This window comes from Mesitornis unicolor, unplaced genomic scaffold (assembly GCF_000695765.1).
Source record: "Mesitornis unicolor isolate BGI_N332 unplaced genomic scaffold, ASM69576v1 scaffold47723, whole genome shotgun sequence".
NCBI classification, from domain to species: Eukaryota; Metazoa; Chordata; class Aves; order Mesitornithiformes; family Mesitornithidae; genus Mesitornis; species Mesitornis unicolor.
Window position 1 is genome coordinate 23,521 of NW_010175025.1, and position 25,163 is coordinate 48,683.

General features: G+C 47.1%; 1 protein-coding gene across 1 annotated transcript in view; it reads left to right on the plus strand.

Annotated features, from left to right (window-relative positions):
* The window catches only part of CCDC50 (coiled-coil domain containing 50), a 21,945-nt gene extending 7,711 nt beyond the window's left edge, over positions 1–14,234 (plus strand). Inside the window, exons 5-11 of the mRNA XM_010181219.1 lie at positions 2,650–2,758; positions 9,654–9,760; positions 10,340–10,384; positions 10,906–11,010; positions 11,940–12,019; positions 13,074–13,171; positions 14,215–14,234. Of these exons, the coding sequence (XP_010179521.1) occupies positions 2,650–2,758; positions 9,654–9,760; positions 10,340–10,384; positions 10,906–11,010; positions 11,940–12,019; positions 13,074–13,171; positions 14,215–14,234 (564 nt within the window). The remainder of the gene's footprint in view (positions 1–2,649; positions 2,759–9,653; positions 9,761–10,339; positions 10,385–10,905; positions 11,011–11,939; positions 12,020–13,073; positions 13,172–14,214) is intronic.
* The last annotated feature ends 10,929 nt before the right edge of the window (positions 14,235–25,163 follow it).

Genomic DNA, 25,163 nt, shown 5'->3' on the forward strand with positions numbered 1-25,163 from the left:
GGCTTATCCATTACCTTCTTTCATCTTCAGTTTAGTCTTTCACAGACTGAACACGCTGATGCAGTTTCTTGCTGGCAGATTCCTTTTGCTGTTGCAAAATATTGCTCTGCTGCTGTTTGCTTGAGAATGGGTGTTATGGTCTGTCGATGGCTTTCAAAGGATTTGACTTGTTGATCACTTTATTGTGTCAGTCTGTCAGATTGGGTATTCAAGGAAGTTGCAGAATGGAGGAACACTTGTGTGAGCCTGGAGTGTGCCCCACTTTTGATTACAAGTAGTTCCCTGAGAAGTCTGAGTAGTCTTAAGGTATTCAAGAGGCACCTTGTGGCACTTTCTTTGTAGGAAGAGCTTAAACGCGAGGCTGTTTCCTAGAAAGTGCCTGAAATAAGAATCTGTCCTTGCCTGACACATGCATCAGTTTGCTTGTGCAAGACCTCATTTTCTTCTTATACCATTCAGTCCAAGCAAGTACTGAAAGGCTGCCCAGGCAGACATGGAAGGGCTTCCAAGAGGAGCTTGTGGTAATGAGGCTGGGAGGAACACTGGCTGGATTTGTGCTATCTTATTTTTTGGGGAAGGTGAAGGGGGTACAATACCACTCACGCTGGCTCTGGGAATCGCACCTTTCCTTCCTGCTTTATATAGAGAGCTACTGGAATGTCAGCAGGTCCCTGCAACCTGTCAAACCTGTGTGCTGACTGTCTTGTACTACCAGGAGCACTCTTCAAATGAATGTGGCTCAAAGCAATGAGGAGAAGTCATAAATACTTTCTCTCTTCCTGTTGGTATGTAGGAATTTCACAAGTGTGGCTGAAATATAGCTGTGGACCAAGTTAGGCTGCAGCTGGTACCAGGGCATGGCACTGCCAACTCTCCTTGCAGCAGGATTGCTGGAGAGCTTGAATTGATACTGCTTTCCTCCCAGGGTCCCTGCCAGTGTTATTTCTTTTGGGTGAGCTCCTGTCCTGATGCAGGAGCACACTGTCCTGAGCAGCCTGAGTGAGGCTGCGCAGTGCCCCAGGGTTTACCAGCTGGCACTGACAAGTGTCAGAGCCCCTTCTGTAGCCCTCAGCACTGCATCTATGCATGTACCTTGCAGGATGCTCTGTATGACACTGGTACTGGCCACACGCAGGGCTAGTCATGTATTTGTCACACGTGAGGGTGTAGTAGCTGCCCAGTGCACGTGTTAGCTCTCTGCTGCCCGTTGAGGCTGGCAGTGTTATGCCAGTGCTCTGCTTGGGGCAGATCCAGTCTCCTGCGCAGGTTATTTACATGAAGCGCTGAGCCTGCCTGCTTACAAGTCCAGTTTGTAGGAAATGGTTTGTGTGGATTTGCGAGTCCTGAGCTGTCTCAGTCCTGGAGATAATGTGCTTAAGCTCATATGTTTATAGACTTACTGTACTTCCTAGAAGAGGTTAACCTTGTCATGAGAAAGGAAGTGTGGGTTGTTTTGGTTTGGTGGAGATTTTTTGTTTGTTGTTTTTTGGTTTGGTTTGGTTTTCTTTGAGTTTTTTTGTAAAGAGCCTGTGGCATCCCCAGGTCCTCCACAGAGCTGATTATTGAGCAGGTCTGATCTGAACCCTGAAATCATAGTTTGCTTGAACACCCATCCAATGTCCTCCAGTGCTGCCTTTGCTCTGGAGGGTGTTGGCTCTTAGTTTGCATTTCAGTGATGTCTTTCAGTGTACAGCAATGTGCACTTTACATGCATGGCTTTATAAAGGTCCTGAGGATTAGGGAGGCTAAGTGAATAACATCCAAAGCGCTGGCATTCCCTGCTGATATCTTCCAGCTTCTCTTCCTAGCTTCACACTGGCTCCACTGACTTGCAAGCTTCTGGGCCCTGAATGAGCACGCTCCAGGAAGCTGTTTGCTGTTGCTAGGCCTTGTTGATCCATTAGTCATCTCGAAGGAAAACCAATTAGGAAAATGGAGTGCTGTACTCTTTGATGGCGTGTCTACCAAAACTGCGACAGAAGATAAACGGCTGCGGTCTCCACAGCGCTCCTGCCTTGTGCTTAGCCCTCTCTTTCTACCATCCCTTTCGATTTTCTTTTCTTTCAGCCTCTGTCTGTCAGGTTGATGCATTTCCCTGTCTGGCATCCTACAGTCCCTGTAAATTACAGCTAGTTTGGAAAGAGTTCATGACTTGCTCTGGGAAGTCCTTCCAGTCAGAAGTGCCTTCAACTGGAGACAGTCTTTGCGTCTGTTTTTCTTGCCCTGGTGGAGATCAGAGGGGAGGTCCAGCCCACTCGTGTGAGCGAGTGTGCGCTGCTCTAACTTCCAAATCCTTGCAGAAAGCCCGAGTTTGCACACGCGGTCCCTTCTGCCATGCTTTGGCCATTAGGGCTTTGCAGACTTCTGTGCAGGTGGAACAGGAGCCTGTAAGTCTGTCAGGATTGGAAGCTCAGCAGTGGACCTGAGTGAGGTCAGATACTGGCTGCAGAGATGGTCCCTTGTGTCAGTCACTGAGTTGAAAGCCCCATCCAGCCCAGGGGTTGAATTTGAAAGTAACTCTGTCATTGTCGAAAAATACCTGAAAAATTAAACTGTCGGAATCGTTTAATAAAAACGTTGAATAAAAGAATCTGGAGATGGTTTTTATGGAGGAGGAAAGGTAATGTCTGTTGTCTTCCATCTCTGCAGGACATTGCCCGTCTCCTACAACAGCAGGAAGAAAAAAAGCACAAGAAGCACTACCCAGAATCCCAGGGACACCCAGTCTATGATGATAGCTATTATGCAGAAGATGGAGGTATGTTTCTGATGGGTGAAGGATCAAGGTCATGGCAGTACAGGTGAACCTGGTGATCTGGCAACTGTGTAGGAGGAATCCCTTACCCTACAGTTCTGCATTCAGCAGTGTAGCATTGCATCAGTTTCCAGGGTCAGTATCAGACTTTATTCTAGAATCAGGAACAATTGTTTTTCTTTTTTTTCTTTTTTTTTTTAAAAAAAGGTGAAGAAGACAGTTTTATAATTTTTGATGTCCTAGAAGATGGCTAAAGGACAGGGGTAGGGTGTGTGGTGTATATATGTGCAAGCACACCCATGCATACATGTTTTGAAAGGGCTTGTGGAAAAGACAGTAGCTGATGGTACCAATAAGCCACAGTTATTTCAGTGTAACAACGCAAGCGCGTGGGAGTAGAAATGCAGATGTAATTCTACGCTTGCATTCGAAGAGAAGCAGTTCCATGTCCTCCTCTGTGGTGCTGGCATGGCTACATACAAAGGAATAAATGCTGGTTCTTGGAAGAGCCTTTCAAAAATAACTCCTTGCAGGTATGTATCCAAGCATTAAAATTAGCACAACCGCTTTGAATGACTTACTGAATAACGAGGTCACCTCCACAGAGTGTCTCCGCTGTGACTGTCATCTGGGACTGTATGCTGTGGAAAATACACGACCTGCAGTGCTGTATTGCTTTCTCTTGGTCGGCTTTTATGATTGAATGCAGATCTTCTTTAAATTGGGAAGAGAGAATCAGGGTGTGTTTAATTATGGAGCAATCTGGGGATGGCTTTGGTGTGCACTGGTGGTGGTTCTTGTGTTCTTTCTTCAAAAAAATATGGTTTGAGAAGAGACAGGCTGCTTTTGATTAACAGATTGTGAAGATGATGATCAAACCTCTTCTCGTTTTAACATCAATGGCGTTGGTGATTTTAAATGCCTTTATTTCAACTTACATGAAGTATTTTAGTTTCAATTGGGAAGAAGTTCAAGCATGGCCAAGAAAGCACAAAGTGCAAAACAGTAACCAAGTGGAAACTTCGTGACCACAAGTCCTGCTACGTGTGCACAGCTGGGAAAGACTTTGATCTTGGAGTCTTATGGCCAACCCACACTTCAGCTTTTCAGAATCAAATAGGAGAAGTCCCTGAAAAAATACAATATAGGTAGTAGTGTTGTCATGCAGAGATGGTAGGACAGGATGGATTTTTATAACAGGAATTGGCTGACAGAAGCCTGTGACCCTCTGAACTGAGATTCTGGTGTGGATTTAGAGAGCAGCGTATCTTGTGGGTCTAATTTTTCTTCCTGCAACAATCTGTAGTCCTGGAGGTGAGGTGTAAGCTGTTTTGCCTGACCATTCACAGTGCTGCTTTTCATCCTTGCTCCTTAAAAACTAGAAAGCACTGGAGTGGATTTTGATGCCTGGATCATCTAGTCCATTGATCTGGAGCATCTTAAATACATGGGCACTGTTTGGTTAGGCTTCAGCATCCTCCTTACTTGTGAACTTAAACAAAGAAAGCCCTTGCTTAGTTTGAGTTTTAGTCTGTCTTGAGACTGAATAAAAATTCATCCACATCCAGGAGGAGTGTGGATTAGAGCTGTTGCTCCAGAGCAATCTGAGCTCTTAAAAGTGGAAAAATAAACATTAAAAAGGCAGAGTTCCTCCCGTAAGTGTCTGTGCCACGAAAAACATTTCTGTATTTGCTCAGTCACTTACTGCTCGAGAGTAACACCAAGACCTTAAGAGTGTTTACACGGCCCCTGTGGAAAGTGCTGCAAGAACTGGTGCCTGCAGAGGAGTTAAATCGCCCTGAGACACCCCAAAAGCAGATCTGCTGCTGGGGCTGTCTGGCTGCGTTACCTGCACCGATCCTTGCCCAGCACAGCCACGCTTTACTCATATGTGATCTCTTGCTCTGCTGCTGTATTTATTGAGCTTCCTTAATGACAAAATCGAACTAATTCTTAGACTCTGGGTATCGTTCAAAAACTGACTCTTGCTTTCAGGCTCCTGTCTCTGTTGTTCAGTAAGTCACACAGATCGCTTCATTGGAAATTTGTTTTCTTGAAATCACATGGATGGTCTAAAACTGAACAGAAAAACCCACCAGTTAACAGGAACTGCAGTGGTTACTCTTACAGCTCTTGGATTTTTAAAAATATGCCTGTTATGGACAAAAGTCACACAGATTTGTTTTCAAGGCAGATTTTCAGTAGGCTGTGTTTTTGCTGGCTCTGAAAAAGTTTTTTTCTGAGTAGGATGACTTGAAGGGAACATTCAGTTTTGGTGTGGTTTTTGGTTTTTTTTTTTCCTGAAATCACGGTGATTGTAAGGAAGGCAGAGCTGTTTATGTTTATTAAAACAGAATGCAGTTCATGTGCAATGAAATCTATTTAAGTACTTCTAGCTACTCTTAAAAAAACTCGCAGCAGTGAAAAAGGAAAGTCTTACACTGCTGGGTTTTTTTAAAATGTAATTCTGTTTCAAATCAGCCTCTGCTTCAAAGAACTTTTTTTTTCTTTAGAAAACCACCCTCATCCTGCAAAGCTACTGTAGAGATCATAGTTCACTCGGTGCAATGATTTTTCTTAGCAGATAGGTTGGTTGGAAAATGAATCAATCAGCAGATTGCATACAGGCAGACTGCTGCATCCTCATAGCTGTGTCAGGTTCATTACTGAAACTAAAAGCAAAGAAAATTTCCACCTGCTTTCTGGAAAGCACGGAGGAAACAACCTCATCAAGCTGCTGAGTAAGCGGCTTTTTCGGCTGCATTGCTGAGCTCAGGAGCCTGGGGTTTGTGAAGTCTTACCCTGCCCTTAGATTTCTGTAGCCCTTTCTGCAGTCAGAGCCTAAACTTTTATTCAGGCAGTGAATAAGTGCAGGCCTTGAACTTTCTAGGTCTGCAAGAGATACGTGACAATCTGTGGTGGAAGGTGTTTGGATGCTACAGCTATCCATCATTCTTGCTTTTAGAAAACAAACAAACAAAACCCACAAACAAAAATCTCGTCCCTCTTGTCTCTTTCTCTTCTGCTTTACGTGGGTCTCCCCCGTCCCGTTAGGAGAGGCTGTATTTTCTGATGAAGAACCTTATGCCTGAAGCCAGGACAAGGCACCATTGCTCATGAACCAGGATCCAGCCTGACCCTCTGCTTGGCCCCTCCTGGGCTTGCTCTCCTGCGTTGCCTCTCAGCCTCGCCTGCATCTTGTGCCCTCCTTTGCAAGCCTTTGTCTGGAGGTTTCAGTATCCTGCAGCGGTGACATGTCACCAGGAGAGGAGCTGCTCTGCTGGCTGTTTTTCAGCCCCAGTGACATCATTAAGTCTTTCTTCTCCATACTGACTTTTCCTTGTCTCAGGAGGTGCTTGGACACACTTTTGGGCTGGACCTGTGCTTTCTGCTCCAGCACTGTTGCCTCCCGTGCTGCCCTGCTGCTAGCCAGGCTGCCATTTTGCTCTGTCCTCCGTTATATCCTGCAGGTGTCTTTCTTCCTGATCACCTCGTGCTTCATCTGCGTTTCCAGCTTCTCCTTGCATCAAGCCCCCTCATCTGCATGCTCTGAGTCTGGCCTTGCTGTGCCTCCATTAACCCCCACACCACTAACCCGCTCCTTGTTTGTCCCCTCGCTGCTCAGAGCACCCCTGGGGTGACCGCAGAGATCGGGTTGTTGCTGAGCCTCGCAGGGCACGCAGTGGTGACGGGCGCGCACACCGGCAGAGAGAGCACCGAGAAACACCCTCGCCTGCGTCTGACAGCACCTCTGGACGTGCGCATTCTCCCTCGGGGCATCATCAGAGGTCTCCTCAACCAAGCAAGGCCCGCCATGGCCATCGGCAGGAGTGGAAATCAGCAGGCCAAGGGAGGTCCAGGAGACCTCCCAGCCTTGACCTAGAAAGAGAGGAAGAGAGTGGCACCTATGACCGCAGCAATAGCTGGGAGCTGCGGGAGAGGAGAGCAGCTGGGAAGGAGAAGGCTTGGAGACCTCTTAGTCTTGACCTGGAGTCAGAGCATGGACCTGCAGACCAGGCATGGCACAGCAGAAAGCCAGCGAGGCAAGACAGAGAAAAGCACCTTCCTCTTCTTGAGATGGAGCTGGAGGCTGAGCAGGAGACCTGGCATCGGGGCGGCAGCCAGCTGGTGCGCCCTGAAAAACACAAATCTCGTCATCAGGGCCACTCGTCACACAGGATGGTGCGTGACGAGAACCTCCCTGGTGCTGAGTCTAGAGATGATCATAGGAGGGGTGAGGAGAGAGACTGCAAAAGGGCAGGACACAGGAGATGTCCCCCACACACTGTGACCCAGGGGAAGGTTGGAGACTGCCAGCGAGACTCAGGTAACCAAGCGATGGGGAAGGTGTACGTCTGTGTGGGGATGGACCTTTGCGTGCCCCATTCTCGTATCTGAATCTGTGGTGTTTCCTTTGAAGATGCCCATCTCCAACATCTACCTGCAATGTGTATGCAGTGAATCCTGCCCAAGTTTTTCCCTTATTTACTGTTATAGTTAATGTTCTTGCTGTTTATTTCCTGATGTGGTCCATGGCATCAGAGAGTAAAAATGTGTTGGTGGAAATGGTACCCTTGGTATCCTGCGTTTTAAGAAACAAAAAAACCCCACAACAACCAGCTTTTATTTTCATGATATATTTTGTGCTGTGCTCTTCTTGCACAGGAGAACGAAGGAAAAAAAACAAACCAAAACCAAACAACTAACAAAACCCTAAATGATTACACTCATATTTTGTTGATTTGGGATGCAGGGCTGTAAGTGAGGACAGTTTGCTTATGCATTAACAAGCCAGCAGTTGCCATCCACTTCTTATTGAAAACCATGCTGACAACATGATCAGTTCAGTAGCAGCACTGGGTGTCTGACTGGGCTCTGTTTGTAAGACGGGGTTCTTGTCAAATCCTGTACAACTGGATTTTTCTAGGAAACGGGTACCCGTGTTGTTGTTCTTGTTCAATAGTACTTGGGGGCTGGTGGGATTTAAAGATTCAGACCCACTTTTCTGAAAGTAGAAGTTTAAAGACTTGGATCTATGTCTGTCACAATGTGGGAAAGTTCTGCTTTGAGCCGTCTGACTGGTCTTCTCTTGCATAAGGTGAGGATGTTAATGTGTGTCTGTCTCTGGAGATGCTGGGAGAATTATTCTTCGGCTTCATCATCCAAAAGTTTTCTCTGGGAAAGTGGAAGGTGTTAATCAGGTCTTTACATGTAATCAGTAGGTCGTAATTTGCCCTGATACAATGTGAGTCTGAGTGACTCAGCATCCCATCGTCCTGAGTCAGAATAGCCCGGAGCTCACATCCTCTTCCTGTGGGCCCTGGTCATGGTGAGCTTTGTGCTCCCCAGAGAGCAGGCAGAGGTGATATGGAAGCAGCGTTCATTGTTGCTTTCTGGGCAAATGAAGCCTGGCACCGATCACTGTGTGAAGAAAGCTCAGCCTTGGGCTGGCCAGCAAGCAATTCCTGGAAATGCACTCTTCGTAGTGGTAATGCTGTTCAGGAGCCTATTGGCCATGCTGTTGTTCATGACAGCACGGTAAAACTGTGTTTACCTTGACCTTAGAAGCAGTCTGAATAATATAATTCTGAACAAGCTGGTGCTTTTTGCCAGAGTTTCCGTGCTGGCCAGAGATTGCTGATCTTCACAGCTTGGTTTGGTCAGAGTGCGCTGGGAAAGGACGGGCTGTATGCTGGACTGTAGCATGAAGTTTTCTTCTCATGCCAAGATGATTTGTAAGAGCAGTGTTAATTGCTGAAGACCATAGAGCAGTCGATAAAACAAAAAGCAGAAAACTTCTCACAACTCCTTTAATATCTGTAGAAGAAGTGGTTTCCTATTCCATGGTTTCATTCTGGGTTGATGCAGGAGGTCTGTGGCCCTCTCCAGTTTGAAGTCTTCAGGATGCTTGGTGGAGCGTGGTAGTAGTTTGTTGGTACAGAAGGTTTTTTGAGATCGGTTTGTTGTTCCATGGTTTTCCCTTGCTCTTTCCTTCCCTTGGGAAGAAAACTGATAGGCAGCTCAGTAAGATGTAACAAGTATTTATTATAAATGTGTAAATAGTGTGGCTGGAAGCGCACTGGAGTGTTTGTTTACTTCAGGCATAGATTAGAAAGCTCATTTAGATGTCTGAGCTGTCTGAACAATACAGTTCATACTGCAGATGGAAGGAGAAGGCGTTCGTTGTATGTGAGTGAAGCCATGTGTTTTATAAGAGGGATACAGTGAGACTTCCTTGAAGGCCTAATGCAAATGGGCTGTGGAGAGACTCTCAAAATGCAACTTTTTAAATCACTTGGAGATGGTTTAACTTTAAAATAAGCAAACAAATAAAACTGTACTCCAAGCAAGAGTTGAACCTTGTATGAACTTCAAAAACGTTTATTGGGCTGTTTTCTCATTGTGAATTGTAAAATTCATGGGTCAGCCCAAGGAGGAAATTGTCTGAAACCTCATGTGAGCCTGTCGCAGGCAATTTTTGCAGCCCGTGCTACTCCAGCCGTGTGTTCAGACTCTGCCGTTCTTTTAACAGATGTTGGGCTGTTCTCTGCTGCCCAGTTTTGCCAGTGTATCTGTATCCAACACAGAGTGAAAAATTAAAATTCCTTTGCTGGTGTCACTGTGTCAGCAAAGGCTTCCAGGGACATGGTATCTTCTGCCATATAGTTGCATTGGTCATACAAGACATGGTGCACCGGATATTTCCGGATAAACCACCCTAAGGTGCGTGCTGCACCTCAGCTAAAGGTACTTTCAAACCAGCTGTCTGGCAGCTACGCTGTTGCCATCTCTGGTTCCCTTGAGTGGGGGCTTTGGCAGGTGGCTGGGGAGGTAGTGGGGATTTCCTTACTGAAACATGTGGAAAATGGTGGAGTTGTTTTCTCTCACAATTCTGCAGGCACAAGACCGAGGGGTATGAGGCAGGCCATGTATGATGCACCCCGAAGGGAACAGGAGCTGTCTGATGCAGAGATAGCTCGGAAGCTGCAGGAGGAAGAGCTCCTGGTGAGTAGAGAGGATGCATTAGGTGACCTGAAGGAACTAAGGTAGACGGCAATGACAGCTTTAATTTGCAAACCTTTTATGTATGACAGTGACTTCAAAACCTAATATCTTGCTGCTGTGTGTTCTGATAGTTACCTTTGTCTCCCATGCACGCACATATGGAATGGCAGCTGGCATCCAGACAGTAGAGCCCTAGTTTTGGAAATAAACACCCAAAAATTAAATGACTGAAGCAGAGTGATACTAAATGAACATTTCCAGGCAGGTGAAGATGGCCTGAAGTTTGTGGTCAGCCCAGAAACGAGACAGGCCAGTGTCCATCCTTGAGAGAGATGGCAGCAGGGTGGGCAATATGTTGTGGTGTGGCCTGGCAGATAGAAGAGAGCAAAACTCAGCCAAAAGGCTGAAATGACATTTTAGTGTTGAGTTGTGAATTAAGTATGGAACTAAGTGTTTTGAGAAGATGATAGAGTATTTGTATGGGCACCTATTTGCAGTGCCTAGTTGTTTAATGGATGTGAATAATTCAGAGGTGGTTTTATTTTGTCTGTTTTTTCTTCTGCTTCTTTTTTTTTACAGGCTAATGAGGCAGATCAGAAGGCAGCCCAAGTAGCCCAAGATGAGGTGAGCAAGAAGTCAAATGTTTGCATTATTCCTTTACTTGTGGAAACTGCTAAACCCCACTTGTCCCCTGGCTGTTTGTTTCCCTCCTTGTAGGAGAAGCTTAGGGCTGCACTGGGGTTTGCTCCAAGCTGTTTTTCATATGTATGCTCAGGCTGGCCAAGCAGGGAGCTGCGCTGCCTGTTGCAGACATGGCAGAGGAAGGAGATTCATGGCTGTACAAGAGCATCTCTTGTAACTGAACCCCAAGGGGGACTGTCAGACGTGCTGCAAGATGAACCCCACACGGAAGGAAAAGGGATAAAGGGCAGAAAGGCTCTGCAAGCACGAACTAGGCAAATCACAGATCCACTGGGAATGCTACACATAGACAGTTAATTCTGCTCTGTCCCTTTATTTCTGATGGGTGAAATTCTGGCATTGGACCCTTCTCATTCAGCAACTGTCCATAGGAAAGAGTTTAAATAACTCAAACCCTCAAGAGCAGTAAAACCCTCTGACACACTCTGTGTTTTCCCTTCTAGGAAATTGCTCGACTCTTGATGGCTGAGGAGAAAAAGGCTTTAAAGAAAGGGAAGGAGAGAGAAAAGTCGTCTTTTGAAAGGAGAAGGCATGATCAAGACTGGAAGGTATGTTAAGCTTCAGGAGATGCCACAAATGAAGTGCTGTAATGTTACTTCCATAGGGGGAGGTGAGGCTGTGTGGTGAGACCAAAAAGAGTGATGCAAACTCTTGCATCCAAAGGGTCTTTACTGCCTGTTATTCAGCTTCTTCCCAAGCCTTTTGGAGCCACATCCTTGGTTAGATACTCTTTGGCTTCAGCCTCAAGCAGGACAAGCCCTGGGCTCTGGCCTTACAAACTGACACTGGATATCAGCAGCAGATTGTGGGCTCCCTGGAGCACTGTGAACCCTCCTGGTGCAGGACCCTGCCTCTGCTGAAGTCCTGGCTGTAGCAATAAAAGCAGTAGTTGGTTCTGTTTGTGGACCACGGCTGTTCCAGTTGTCAATTTACTTCATAATAAAATTGGCTCTAAAATGAAAGTATTGAGTACATCAGACCTAGGTTTTTGAATGAGTAATGCTAGCTAATGGCTAGCCTCTGTAAGGTGTTAGGAAACAGATTTCATGCTCTGCACTGGTAAGGTGCTAAAAGAGGGTGTTGTGTTAATCTTGGGGCCAGTTGGAGGTAACTCTGATGTTTTCAGCCTCTGTACTGTGTGTGAGTGGTTGCAGGGGTACAGCTGTGTACAGCTGCTTCTTGGTGCTCAGCCCAGCCATGCACACAGTCGTTACGCACTGAGTTTGACCCCAGCTTCAGGATGGGTCCCCCAGTGCTGGCTCATGTTTAGACCAAAAACTGAGTTTGGCTCAGCAAGGCTGAGTTTCATTTAATGGAAACCAGTCCCAATACCGCTGTTTGCATGTGTCTGGCTGTAGTTAGCTGTGTGTACAAACTGATCAGAAAAGCATTGCATGAAGCTGTGGCAGCCTCAGTGCACTGGCTGGGGTCTTACAAGGCACACAAATGAGCTGCTTTCCCTTCATCTTCTTATCAGCATGATGCAAGTGAGTCCACACGCCCAAGGTCAAAAGAAGGACCTGAAACTCAGCGACACAAAGGCGACAGGTCTTCAAGGTGAGCTTGAACAGGCTGGGAAAAACTGGGAAATGCAGTCGGGAAGCTGCTAAGAAGCAGAGTCCTAGGGAGGAGCTGTGGGGTGATCAGCCTGACCCACCCACAAAGGGCTTGGTAGAGAGCAGAGATTTTCGCACTGAAGAGATGGCGGGCACAGAGCTCGTGAGGTGCTCAGTGACATGCGTCACTCGCTGTGCTTGTGGCATTTGTCCATATCGGTCTCCCTGCCTGGTGCTGACGGAGATTGATGAGCTTGTGCAGTGACATTTGTTAAATGGCAGAGAAACATTGAGAGGGTTAAAGAGCTTCTGGGGATGTGAAACCAAATGTCATCTCTGGGCAGGAAGGAGTAATCCCAATGCGTTTGCACAGCTGCTCCCTTGGGTCCTTGCTCCCAGTTGAGCCCTGTACACTGCTCCCATGCTGTGTGTGGACACCCCCTCCTGCAAGAAAGTATGTTGTGCTTTGGAGTGCCTCACTCTAGAGCTGATGGGAACATGCTGTAGCCCAGTGCTGCTTCTGCATCACTTGGTACCCTGGTCTGATGCTCCTCATGAGGGACTGAACCCTGGAAGTGACCCTGATAGCTTTGATTTCCAATCCAGATATGAACCTAGAAATTCTTGTTGAATTTTGCAGAAGAAACAACAAATGAGGTGTGCAGGTGGAGACTGAAATAGATCTTACTGAAATACTCTGGAATTAAAACTGGGCAAGCATTAAATACTTTGAAATGCTGCTCTTTCCTCTTGAGTGAGGTTTTCATCAAACTTCATAATGGAAATTCTTTGTTTCCTGACAACCATTATTAAAATGAAAGCAGTCCATGAGTAGTAGTAAATACTGTGCATTTCTCACTGCAGAAACAGTAACAAGCTGTGCTCAGAGGAGCTGGTCTGCGGGTGGGAAGTCTGGGCCAGATGCAGTTTGCATCAAACTGACAGGGACAGACCAGGCAGCTGAGATGTTGCTTTTTCCATGCTGTTATGCCTTTCAGGTTTTCTCCCAACACTGCTTTGGTTTTGTTCTGATTTTTCCCCCCCATGCTTGGCAGGTCACAGCCTCTCCATGATGACTTTCAACACGCTCGGTATTACACAAGCCAGCCCAGCCCCTTGCGTCAGATCCCCAGACCCGAGCACTCTCCTAAAGGTAGGATCAAGTGCATGGTTGCCCCAGCACTTGGATTATTGTGGGCTGTTTTCCTCAAATAACCAGGATGCCAGACAGGATGTTTGACAGAGGGATGCTAATAGAGAAAAGGAGTGGATGTTACTGCCCCAGCAGGCAGGTGATGCCAGTCAGTTCCTGTTGTGCTTGCTGAGCACGTTGCAGGCTGTGAGACTGAAAAGCTGAATGAGTTTGCCTTGAGTCTGTCAAGCTGCTCTCTGCGTGTTCCCCGTGATCTCTTAATGATAAATGACTGTAAATCCAGGCAGCAAATGAGGGAGAAATAACATGGAGACAATGACATGATGGATTTTAGGTGACTTACTAGTATCAAACAATCCAATGCAAGACAAAACCTTGCAGTATCACCTGTCTGGCAGGCAGATAGGATGATCAGACAGCAGCTTGTCCTGAGAACAGGCTTGTTTTTTTCCTGTAGCATCTCAGCACTGCTTTGCTGGCTTGTTTCCTGAAATCACTTGGCTCAGGAGCAGTGTAGCTAGGGTCAACCTCCCAGATTTTTAAATCCGAATGCCAATTGTCTCAGTTTTCTGTCGAATCTCTGGAGGAGGAAAGGGGCAGCCAGAGTTCGACTCAATCGCTCAGATTTCTTCCAGCTCCACTGATTGTGACTTAAATTTTGGCAAGGAAACTGTCCCCATTCAAAGTTTTGGAAACTTTTGCTTTGTCTTGTTTAAATAAGCTGGAAAGTCAATGGCACTTTATAGAGTCTGTAAGCCCAGTGTTTGTTCTGTGTTCTTTAGTGAGGCTGTGCAGTGTGGCTGTGCAGTGTGGCTGCAGTGCCTTTCACAGACTAGAAGAAATGTGGATGTCTGCTTGTCAGTCTTGTGGACCTGTCCGTCCTCTTGAGTAGTGTAGCATATGGCTCCCATTTTGGTGCTTGACTTTACCAGTACCCTGGCAGTCACATAGACATTCAAGAGGGCAGAACAAGTAAAAGATGGCTGTGGATGGTATTTTCTTCACCAAGATTTATATTTTTTTCTTTCTGTTTTGCTTTCCAGGTTCCCGTAGGAAGCAGTAAACTGTGCTAGCCTTTGCTTTGGTACTGACTCTTCTGTAGCAAACATTACTGGAATTGCCAGGCAACTTTCTCAAGTCCTTACCCGTTGGGAGGTACAGCCTCCACACCCAGAATCTTTTTAAGTGTCATCATATTAATAAGGAACACTTGTTTGTTTCAATTTCTTACTCATATGCAATCACTTAAGCAGTGCAGTATAATCTAGCCGCCACTGAGCTGTGTGACTCAACTGGCTGACTTAACAGCTCCCTTTCATATTCTTTTGAGGTTTTCCTTTTATTTTTAAGCTTTGGCTGGAGCTTTGACAGATGCACATACACCAAGGAGGAAAATCCAAGATATGAGCTGGGTTATGGCAATGCAGCAGAATGTCAGAAGTTTAAGTCCTTTCCATATCAGGATGACTTAGCAAAGAGTTATAGAAGGAAATGTGCTGGATAAGTCAGCTGTGCCAACCTGTCAGTCATGCCTAGCTTGCAGGAATCTTCATAGGATCTTCATAAGGTACACCAGCAAAAGCCAAAACCGGGGATTGATGAGGAAGAAATTGCCCATAAAACAGAACTTCTTTAGTTGCTGTATTTCTGTGGCTTCCAGCAGTCTGGGTAGAGTGTTGTAACCAGGCATTTAGCCCCAGCACATAGGATAGAACAGTTAAGAGGAAATACAATTTCAACTGAAATTAGACCTTGTATGCATGACTTTTAAGATGTGCCAGGGAGATGATGAAGCTGTGAGTTGTGGATTGAGAAGAATCACACAAACAGGTTTAAATGCCTAAAGGGACCTCTGTGGTCACCTGCTTTGAGCTTTAGTATGGTAGAAGCCAAGGAATTTACTGAAGCCAAGTGGGAACTACTATAACTCCTAGCTCAATTGCTGTTGCACTTGAGTACAGAAACTTCTGTCTGAACCTGCATATGTCTTGGAAACTTGGGACTGAAGGAGGGCCATATGGACACTGAGCATTGAGTCAGACATCTACTGTTACAGACAGCTTCGAGCTAGACACAGAGTGCCAAATGGTCCCCAAAGAATCTGCTGCCTCTCTCTACACTGTTCCGTCCAGCACCCCAGGCACACTCCAGTCAGGATAAGACCATTGCTCTCTAGGGCACAGCAGTGTCTGCAAGTTTAAGATGTCTGTATAGATTTGCCCATTGTTTTTCTCCCACTCTTTGAAAATTGTTCTTCTATTGCTTAAACCTTGGCCTCCTCTGATTTCAGTTATTTTGTCTTTTTAATATTTTTTTTCCCCCCTCACTGTTTTCAAGTGCATTTTCAGACTGTAAAGCTGAGCCTCTGGACGTTGGCTCTGAGTCCCTTCAGCCAATACAGTGTAGTTACTCGTGTGGCAGCCTAGGTCACAGCAGCAAAGTCTGGCTGTGTTGCCCCTGCAGCCCAGCTTCCTCATTGCCTGGTGCTGAGGTTGTCCCACCACGCTCTCTGTCTTTTGCTGACAGCTGTAATTCTGCTGCTGGCTTTGCTGGAAGGGAGGTAGAGCCATGACTGTACTTGCCCTCACCACTGATCTGCATGGGAAAGGAGCCTTGACAGCTCTGTAGAGCTCTGTGGAGAGCGTGTGCTGGTGTGGAGCACCGATAGGAAATAGGAAGAGATCATGGTGCTCCGCTCTTGCACTAACACACAGTTTAAGCCTTAAGGCAGCTGTAAGGCTTTAAGCTATGTTGTTGTCCTTGGTCAGGATTGTTAGAGATGAATCACTAGGAAGACAAGGCAAGTCCTTCACATAAGTTATGAGGGCATGCTCAATACCACAGCACAAGCCCATACCTTGCCTTGACCTCAAGAAACTTCCATGTCGTACCCCCACCAGGATGTTGGCAGCAGCTCACCATCTGTGAAGAACCAGTTAACCCCCAGTAGACCTCTGCTCCAGGCATAGGACATGGACATAGGACCTCGTGCATCTGCAGCATCTCAGTAGCTGCGTACCCTTGCTTCCAGGCCGTGAGCTTGTTCACCTGCATGGACCCTTAAGTGACTTGCAAGCTCTTGCTTGCTCGCTGCTGCTTCTCAGGAATTATCCCAGCCAGCGGCTAGATGTTACTGTCCTTGCCTTGTTCCCTCTTCTGATTCCATCTCTGTCCATTCAGAAGTGTTAATGTTGTGTTAAAGGGTCTGGAAAAAGAACAACATAGACCCTATTTTCTTTTTCCTTTATTTTTATTTGAAAACTTGGGCCAGTGTGGCAAGGTCATCTGTAATGATTTCATTTTGTAAAAATTTATTTTTTTTTTTTATTTCTTGTAACAGTCAAAATTTCTACTGCTGAAAATGCCATTTTGTTTCCTGTGGGCTTTTCCCCTCCATCACCATCAGATTATTTATTATTATGAAATGGATGCCGGGTGGGGTTTTATGAACTAATACTTTCTACCGATACCCCAGTTCAGGCCTTGCTGCTTGTATCATCTGGAGCACTTGTGAAAACTGGATGGGGAAAAGTCCTGCCAAAACAGAAAGTGGTTGTGCTTTGTACTCACTGTGCATAGGGGAACATGGTGACCCTCTGCAAAAGGCAAAGGGAAATCGCCAACTGGGAATTCAGCCCTCCCTGGGCCTCTGGCTGGCTGCGATGGGCTTCCTTGCACTGCAGTTGGCTGATGTAGCTTCTGTCTCACCCTAATCAGAAAAGTCACACACACCCTGAGCCCACTGACGTTTGAAAAACCTATGAATTCAGGACGGATGCCTGGGAGTATCCAAGTTGTTGACCTCAATGGGAGTGAGTGGAGATGACATGAGAGAAAACTTGGGTTGGTTTTATTTGGAAGCTGGGTAACGTCTGAAGTACGCCTCAGTGCCTGCTCTGTGGAGCTGCAGTATCTCCTTAAGGGCCTCCTTGGGCCAGCCAAGCTCTCCAGCTGTGGCACCGAGAGATGAGAGCCCAAGGGAGGGATCCCAGGAGCATCTGCTGCTTCCTTGGATGCCTTCAGGGAGCGCCGAATACTTTATGGGCTGCTTTGCTCTACATCCGCCCTCAGTTCTTACCTTTTATTCTTATTTCCTACCTTTATTCATTTGCTGTCTCTTTTAAGTACTTCTCCTATTTTATTTTTCCATAGCCCTTGTGAAAAGGGAGGGCCCTGAGGTTTTGTTAAAGGGGCTAACACCTATCAAGAGAGAGAGAAGTGTCAGAAATGGTAGTGGAGGAAAGTATGTGGTAAATGGGATGTAAACAGAGCAGTTCTTCATCTGACATACCTTGTGGGCCTCATGCAGTTGTGCAGGTTAGAGACTTCCTGAGGTAAAGGTTGCAACTGGACTTGCACATTTAGTAACCACTTTTGGAAGGAGGTTCCGTGCTCCCATTGAAGTCGACAAGAGCTCAGTTGAGGTCAGAGATGAGCAAGGAGCCAACTCATTTTGGAGCTCAGCAGCCACAGCTCTGCTGAGAGTCAAGAAGATGGCAGCTTGCGTAGGCGAGATGCAAATCCGGCACCTTGCGCGTGTGTCCCTGGAAAGAGGCACATGAAGTTGATCTTTTTAAAAGAAACAGCAATATTTCCTTCCTATGACAGAAAAATGTTAAAGTAACTTTAGATTTTCCTTGTCTCCTCTTGCCAAGTTTTCATAGCTTTGCCTATGTTTTCGCTCTGGATTTAATAGCGTGTCGGAGCCCTTGCTGGGACCCCTGCCCGGGTCATTTGGGTCTTGCTTCCTTTTCTGACTCTGTGCAGTAAGAGGGCAACAGGCACCACATGGAAAATGCATCACCGTGAAATCCTGGCACTTCCTAACCTCCCCAGTAGGCACATCTCACCAGCAGGAGCTCTCGCCGCCTCCTTGCCTCCGTCCGAAGCACAATGGTCTGCAGAAGAGAGGTTGGGCGACCCCGAGTGATCGTGCCTTACACGCAGGGATACTCGATGTCTTCAGCAGTCACCTGGCTGTGAAACACTGTCTTAACATGGACTGTACAGCTTCCTGCAGCGAGAAGTGGTTGCCACATGGGTAGATCCGACAGGTTAATCTCGTCTTTTTTAAAGAACTCCGTGGTTTTGAACTTAGTGGGGTGGGAAAATATCAGCTGTTAGGGAATAGGTGAAGTCTCAACGTTGAATTTCTCCTCTTGGGGAGGAAGGACAGAAGTTACAAATGCTGCAGTGTGCTTCACTCTGTAAAAGGGATCTTGTTTGTACAGTATTTTTATATCTCTGCATTCCCACCTGTCAGGATTTGAATCAGGATTAATAACGTTCTCTTACTTAAGGAAAAAAAAAAGGATTTTTATTTTTACAGTGCTAGACCTTTGTGCATTTTTATTTTGTGCCAAATTAACAGCCACTGTTACATTCTAGTGTTTTCATTCAGTTTATTGCCGTTGATCAATGTGTATATTATATATATTTTTATTATCAAGGGTTTTATTTTAATTCATATTAACCTGTATGCAAACTAACTGTGGATTGCTAATTTATATATAAAGGGGAGCACTTGGAGACAGTGTGAGGATTCCCCTATGTAGTTTACACTCTTGCAATCTAGCACAGCCAGCCCATGAAACTCATCGCTTCTCACACAGAACAATCTCCTGTCGCCTGTCACCCCGAGCAGGTTGCTCCTGCTGTTCCTCATGGCCCTGCGAGGCTCTGTGAGATGCAATGGGAAACGAAGCACAGCTCATGGCATGGACGGACGGGCGACCCAGCTCTCTGCCGTCCTGCTCCTGGCAGTGAAGCCAGGGAGGGTGCTGCAGCAGGAGTTCCCATCTGGGGCTGTCTCTGAGGTTTACACTGCCCTGTATCCGTCCCTGGCCAATGGACACTCTCAAGATGCTCAGTTTTGCAGTTGCTTTGGGAGGTGGGTGTGGGATACGGCGCTGAGGCACAGCGGTGTCCGTCACCACAAGCAGCTTGTGGGCATAAACCTACAGTGATCCCCGTTTACTGCACTCTTTAATAAAAACACGGCCGCTTGGACTGCTGCACCCAGGACAGGCTGCAGGAGATGGGTTCTGTGTTGAGAAGCTGCACTGCCCCAGCTTCTGGGCTGGAAACACCATCAGCCACCTCCTCCCCATGAGCAGCACAGGGCAAGGCTCAGCTGTGCAGTTTGGGCCTGTCCCAGAGAGGACCGTGGCACACCCAAGTGAGTGTTTTCTACTTCACAGTAACCACGTTCCACTGTATCAGTGTTCACTCTCAGTAGACTCCACGGCGTGTCTCCAGCTGCGTCTGTGCACTGCAATAGAGTTAACTGCCTCAGCGAATAACTGCGGTTGTCTCATTCAGCTCTTCAGGGTAAACTTGCAGCCTGTTGAATCTAAATGTTAGCCAGGCGATGAGATGGATTAGTCAGAAGGCTTGAATTCCTCAGAGCTGCAAGCGTACTCTGCGTTGCAACAGCTAATCCTTAAATATAAATTGCGCACTGACAATAACCTGTCTATGCAAGCCTCTTTTTTCCTCCTTATTTTTTGACTGTTCACTCTAATTTTATCAGGTTTGGCATAGAACTTCTGAGTGACGTTTAACCAAAGTATCCTGTCTGTGTGTGTGTGTAGTGTGTTTTGCTTCATGCTCCTGAATTCTCATTGAATGTAAAGGGAACATTGCCTTGCCCCATTTTGTTCAATAAACCGCTGTATTTTGTTATCCACCACATCCTTCTGTCCGTCCGTGTGCTTTTCTGGAAACACTGATGTGGGTTATTCAAGAGAAGGAGAAAACAGCACTTCGATCCATCCTCGGCTCCTGGAGCTCAGCTACTTCCACCAGTAATTATGTGCTTCCCGTGTAATAGATGTAGCAAAACAACAAATTTCTATTTAATTTGATTATTTTTGTGGCTGGAGAGATGGAAAAAAGCTATGTATTATCTTTGAAAGGATCCGGGCTGTTTCATTTCCTGAGACTGTGATACTGAAAAATAAAGCAGAGGAATTATTTCCAAGGGTAGGATGCTTTTTTTTTTCTTTCTTTTTTGTTAATGCAGCTTCTTGCTGTGTAAAAAGCCTTGAACTCTTCCCAGGAACAACTTGCATCTGCAGTGGTGGGATGGAAGGCGAGAAGGAAACATGGCCAACGTGCTGTGACTGGTGGTGTCTTCAGAGGTATCAGCTGGAGATGCAGCCACGTGCAACTCAGACATGAGCGGACACGAAGCCATTTCCAGGTCACAAATGTAAACCCTGGGTCTTGAGTCCAAACTCTAAACCTTTCTTCAATGTTTATTTAATAATTTCCCTCTGCTTGCCAAATACAACCATTGCACAGGGGAGCAGAGGGGGCCCTTTCACACCCCACTGCTGGGTGCATGAGGCTGTACCTGCGTGGGCCAGGGGCTGGGTGGGTGCAGGAGAGCTCGGACTCCAACTGAGCGCCACTTGCGGCTTGATGAGGGGCTGTGTCACAGCGCTGTCCCAGTGCTGCCAAATGCCTTTACATCTTTACCTCCTACCATCTTGGAGTCCCTTAGGGATTAGCAGGGAGTGGAGGTAGGGACCAGCAAAAGAGAAAATTAAAAATACTAGGACGTGGCTGGCAGTGGAAGAGCCTGGTTGTAAAAACAGGGCACTCGGAAGTGCCAAGAGCCCTGCCAACGTAAGATTTATTGCAGCCTCTTGTCTGAAGTGACTGTGTGGGTCTGTTTTCTTTGAAAGGCTTCTTTCATGTCAGCCTTGGCACTTGGTTAAGCATTAGGCTGTGGTGGGAGGGGGGCCAGCTGGAGCCCTGGATAGCGCCTTTCACCTGCTGCAGGGATGTGCACACAGAGGCCCGTATGTGGGAACCACAAAAGGAACATTGAAGAGCCCCTGGGGACTTGGTTTTTTCCCCCTTTTTTCTGTATCAGAGGAATTGCTGATCTCGGGTTTCCAAGTCACATGCAGCTCTCAAACTGTATGACCAGGGCTGGCGAATCCAGGTTCCCCAGGTGTCCTCCAACCATGAAAGAGGCTGAGCCAGCAGGGGCTGCTTGCAGCCAGCATTGCTCAGTGCCCAGCAGCTGAACCACCCCCTTGGCTGCTCCGTCCTGCGCTGCGAGGTGGGAGGTGCAGCTGCCATCTCCTGCCTGTGCACATGTGCAGTTGCTCGTCTTCCACCCAGGTCCCTGCTGTGTAACTGGGGACTCTTGCCCACAGAGGCTTTGGTTTGTGTTGCCCATGGCTCGGCACAGCTGAGCCCTGCTTACAGCCTGCCCGTGGAGGGAGCTGCGGGGCTGGGGTTGCTCATACGCTGCAGGAAAATGGGCTTTTGTGTCCAGGTGGGCAGTGGGGCTAAACTGAGCTGGTGGGGAAATGGGACTCTGACCTAGAGCTGCTGCTTCTCTTGTTCATGAGGCAGATGCTGGTGCAGAGTGACCCAAGGCCTAAACAAGCTGGGGTATCTAAGATACCAATGGCTTAGTGTAGTGTACGTGGTACGTATGTACCATTACCAATTGGTTTCCTGGAGCCTGGGTAGGTTACAGCATGCCAGGAGCAGAGCCTCCCCTCTGCCACATGGCACACTGCTTTATTCCCAAGTTTATTCCTTCTAAGTCTCGATAATGAACAAAACCAGCCTGTACATCCCAATCCTTTCCACCATCCTGCTGGCAAACAAGTGACAGCTCCTGGCACAAATCCATCATCTCAGGTCACAGGCACCTGTGTCCATCACCGTGATTTGTTCTTTCAGACGCGGTGATCCTTGAGCAGCACCCTGAGTCCATCGGTTTTATCCTGCTTCACCCTGACCAGGCTTCCTGACACAGTTAATGGCAAAACAGAGATTTAGTAAATGAGACCTGGGCGCAGACTGCAAGCCAAGTGTAAAACATGTGCAGAACTGGAGTCTGGCAGCTGGGTATTTGTTGAATGTCTGTGCTTCTCTGACCCCAGAGAGCCCAAGACAAGCACCCCAAGCAGCTGTGTCAAAACCTGCTCCTGTTTCGTGTCGTTGATGGAGAGCAGCAGCTCTGAGCACGGACACCTCAGTTCACAAAGTCTCCTTTCTCCTGGCACTGCTTTTCCCTTGGTAACAGCTCCCCTGCCCTCTCCTTTCCCAAAAAACAGAGATCCTAACTCCACCCCGGTGACTCACCCCATGGCCTTTGAGGGCCAGGCTTCAAACACAGGCACAAGTTGCCCCTGGCTGGTGCTGGGGCTCCTGGACCACAACATGATTTCTCTTTATGTAGGAACAGCGTAATGCCACGTCACAGGGTGATTTTTTTTCCTGGTTATTTTGGATTTGGATGGTGTCTCATTTTTATTAAAACATGGTTGACATATGCAGCACCTAATTACAAGCCAGAGGCACACGTGCGTGTCTCACTAAAGGGGTTTATGCCCAGGTGGGCAGTGCAGAAGCACAACAGTGTCTGGAGGAAGACATTGCTCACTGTCTTCTCTCCAAAGGCAAAGGGCGGCATCAAGAACAAGGGTTTCTCAGTGAATTTTCTCATCTGCTAGCAAACCCAGCCAGCTCGTCCTACAGGAAAAGTCCTCAACTGGAGGGCATGAGTCCTGTGCACTGATGGGACTGCCTCTGTTGGCACAAGGAGCTTGGGAAGATCAGTGCAGAGCATCCCACAGCAGAAAAGGATGCATCATTGCAGCACCTGAAGCAGAGAGGACCCACAGCTGCTCCAGGTGTGGCCATGACTGCGGATCTGACAGCAGCTGTGTCCTCTGGACATCCCCACGGGATAAGAGGGACCAAAACCAGCAGTACAGGCAATGGGGATGAGCAGGTTTCTGTTTGCTAAGGAGAACTGTAATGTCCCAGCAGCAGTGTAAGACCATGTCCTGCTGATGTTTGTTCCTTTGGGAGCCTAAGCCAGCTCTCCTGGTGTCAGGAGTTAGTTGCTGTGCAAGGGTGCAAGTTAATGCTGGCTTGCCTCAACCCGAAGGGTGCTGAGGCAGCTGATCCCTCCTAGCCCTGCTGTTCTCAGTTTCTTGCATTTTTAGCTGGGAAGAGACCAGTGCCCTCACAGGGCCAGGCCAACAGGAATTGCTCCTGTCAAAGGCAAGAAGGGATGGCTTTTCTTCTCTATGGAACAGACACTGGTAGTTGGCCTAAGGAAGTTCTCTGTTTTTAATGAGGTTGTGCTGCTCAGCAGGATCCCAGGAGCAGTCACTGTAATTTGGGAGTTACTTTCTGCTTAGCTGAAAACTTTTCTAAATATTCTTCTGATTTGCTGAATTGCACAGGTGCAAATAGCAAATATTCCCTAGGAAAGAATGGGATAAAATCCCCAGGAACAAGGGAAGACTTTACTACCTGAGCTACCAAATCCTGTGACATAGTCCAACCCACCTGAATTTTGAACAGAAAACACTCAGAATGAGCTGTGAACCCTAAAAATGAGAGGCTTGGAAGTTCTTGCAGAAGCAAAACAGCAAAGAATCTAAATACAAATGATCCCTTTTGCAGCTGGTTACTGGGATATTCATGAGTGCAGTATGAACCTGGGCAAGAAGGGGAGCATGAGAGGCAGCTTATTCCTTGAATCTTATTTCCTGGGTACCACATGGCACAAAGACCCCCCCCGTGACCTTAATGTGTGTAAAACATAGCCCTGCGCAGGTCTTGATCAGTCCCAAATGTAGTTCAGCTGCACGAGAATGGCTCAGGACTGGAGCCTACCAGCAAGGCAAGTACATTCAAATATTGTGTTGCACTACATTTGTTTTACTTTCAGATAAATCCCTGATACCTTTGCACTGTGAAAAAGGGCCTCCAGCTCCCATGGGGTGTGTTGTTGCCCCTACCCCACGTTTACTGGGTATATGAGCAACTCCATGTTCCTCACGAGAGTGAACTTTACTCGGTTTCAGTGCCAGCTGTGGTGCACAATCCCTTCCTTTCTGGTGAGAAATCTTTTCCCCCCAGCATCCTTAACAAGGGATGGGAGAAATACGTGTCAGTGTGCCTAACCTGCCTCCTCCCAACCAAGAGGAGCAAATTAAAAACACAGGCTTGAAAAGAAACTTGGATTAATAAAGATTAATTATAATAATCTTGGAAATAAACAACCCAAAACAATGAAGGTGGAAAAAATGCTTTATTTTCCTTCTAAGTGTAGGGGTTTTGGAAGTAGGGGGGGTTTTGTGGGGGGTTTTTTTGGCTCTGATGGCAGTTTAAATGCTGGCCCGCGGGAGCTCCAGAGCAGCACATTTTATACCATGGCTCTCTCTAGTGGCCACACCGCTGACAAGAGGAAACCTGCGCAGCCGCTCAGTTGCAGAGCTACAGCTGCATCTCAAGACAGACGTGTGTATGTGCACCAAGGGAGATGGGTTTTGGGGGCTGACACCCCACAGCATTGAAGCGATCGGCTCCCTTCTTGCAGCTGTGCCTCCTGCTTGGACACGAGAAAGGCAAATTCCATCTATAATCCAACCTACGAGGTGTGCCAGGGAGGGATCAAGCCCAAGACTTGAACTGATGGTGCTTCAGTCCCGCAGAGCCCTCAGGGTGGAAAACGTGCGAGCGGGCTGTGTTGGCTGAAGCCATTTGAAGCCCTCCAGAAGTCAAAACACCCGATGGATTGAGCACTGCTTTCCATAACATTATTGCTGTATGGTGTTGGTTACAGACAGATCTCACAGTTTGCACCGTGGCCTTGCTCCTTTCGGCACCCTGCAGCCGGGAACTGGCAGCAGAGAGGATTCCTCCCCTCTGGGCTGGCTCGTAGTCTTTGGTGGCCTCTATTTTTTAATATCATTTGACAGCATGGTTGGTAATAACCATGAGCATCTAAACTACTGACCTCTTGCAGGGTAGTATTTGGGCAATTTTCCTATTAAAAGCACTGTGCACCTTGCATTCATTTGATTATAGAAACTGTGTGCCAAAACCATGGATTTAGATTATGTCAGTTATGTGGTAAAGCCAAACACTCAAAAAATAGGAAAGAAAAGAGCTGAAATAGTAGAGATAGTATTAATTTAGCCCCTCTGTCAGTACAGAGTAT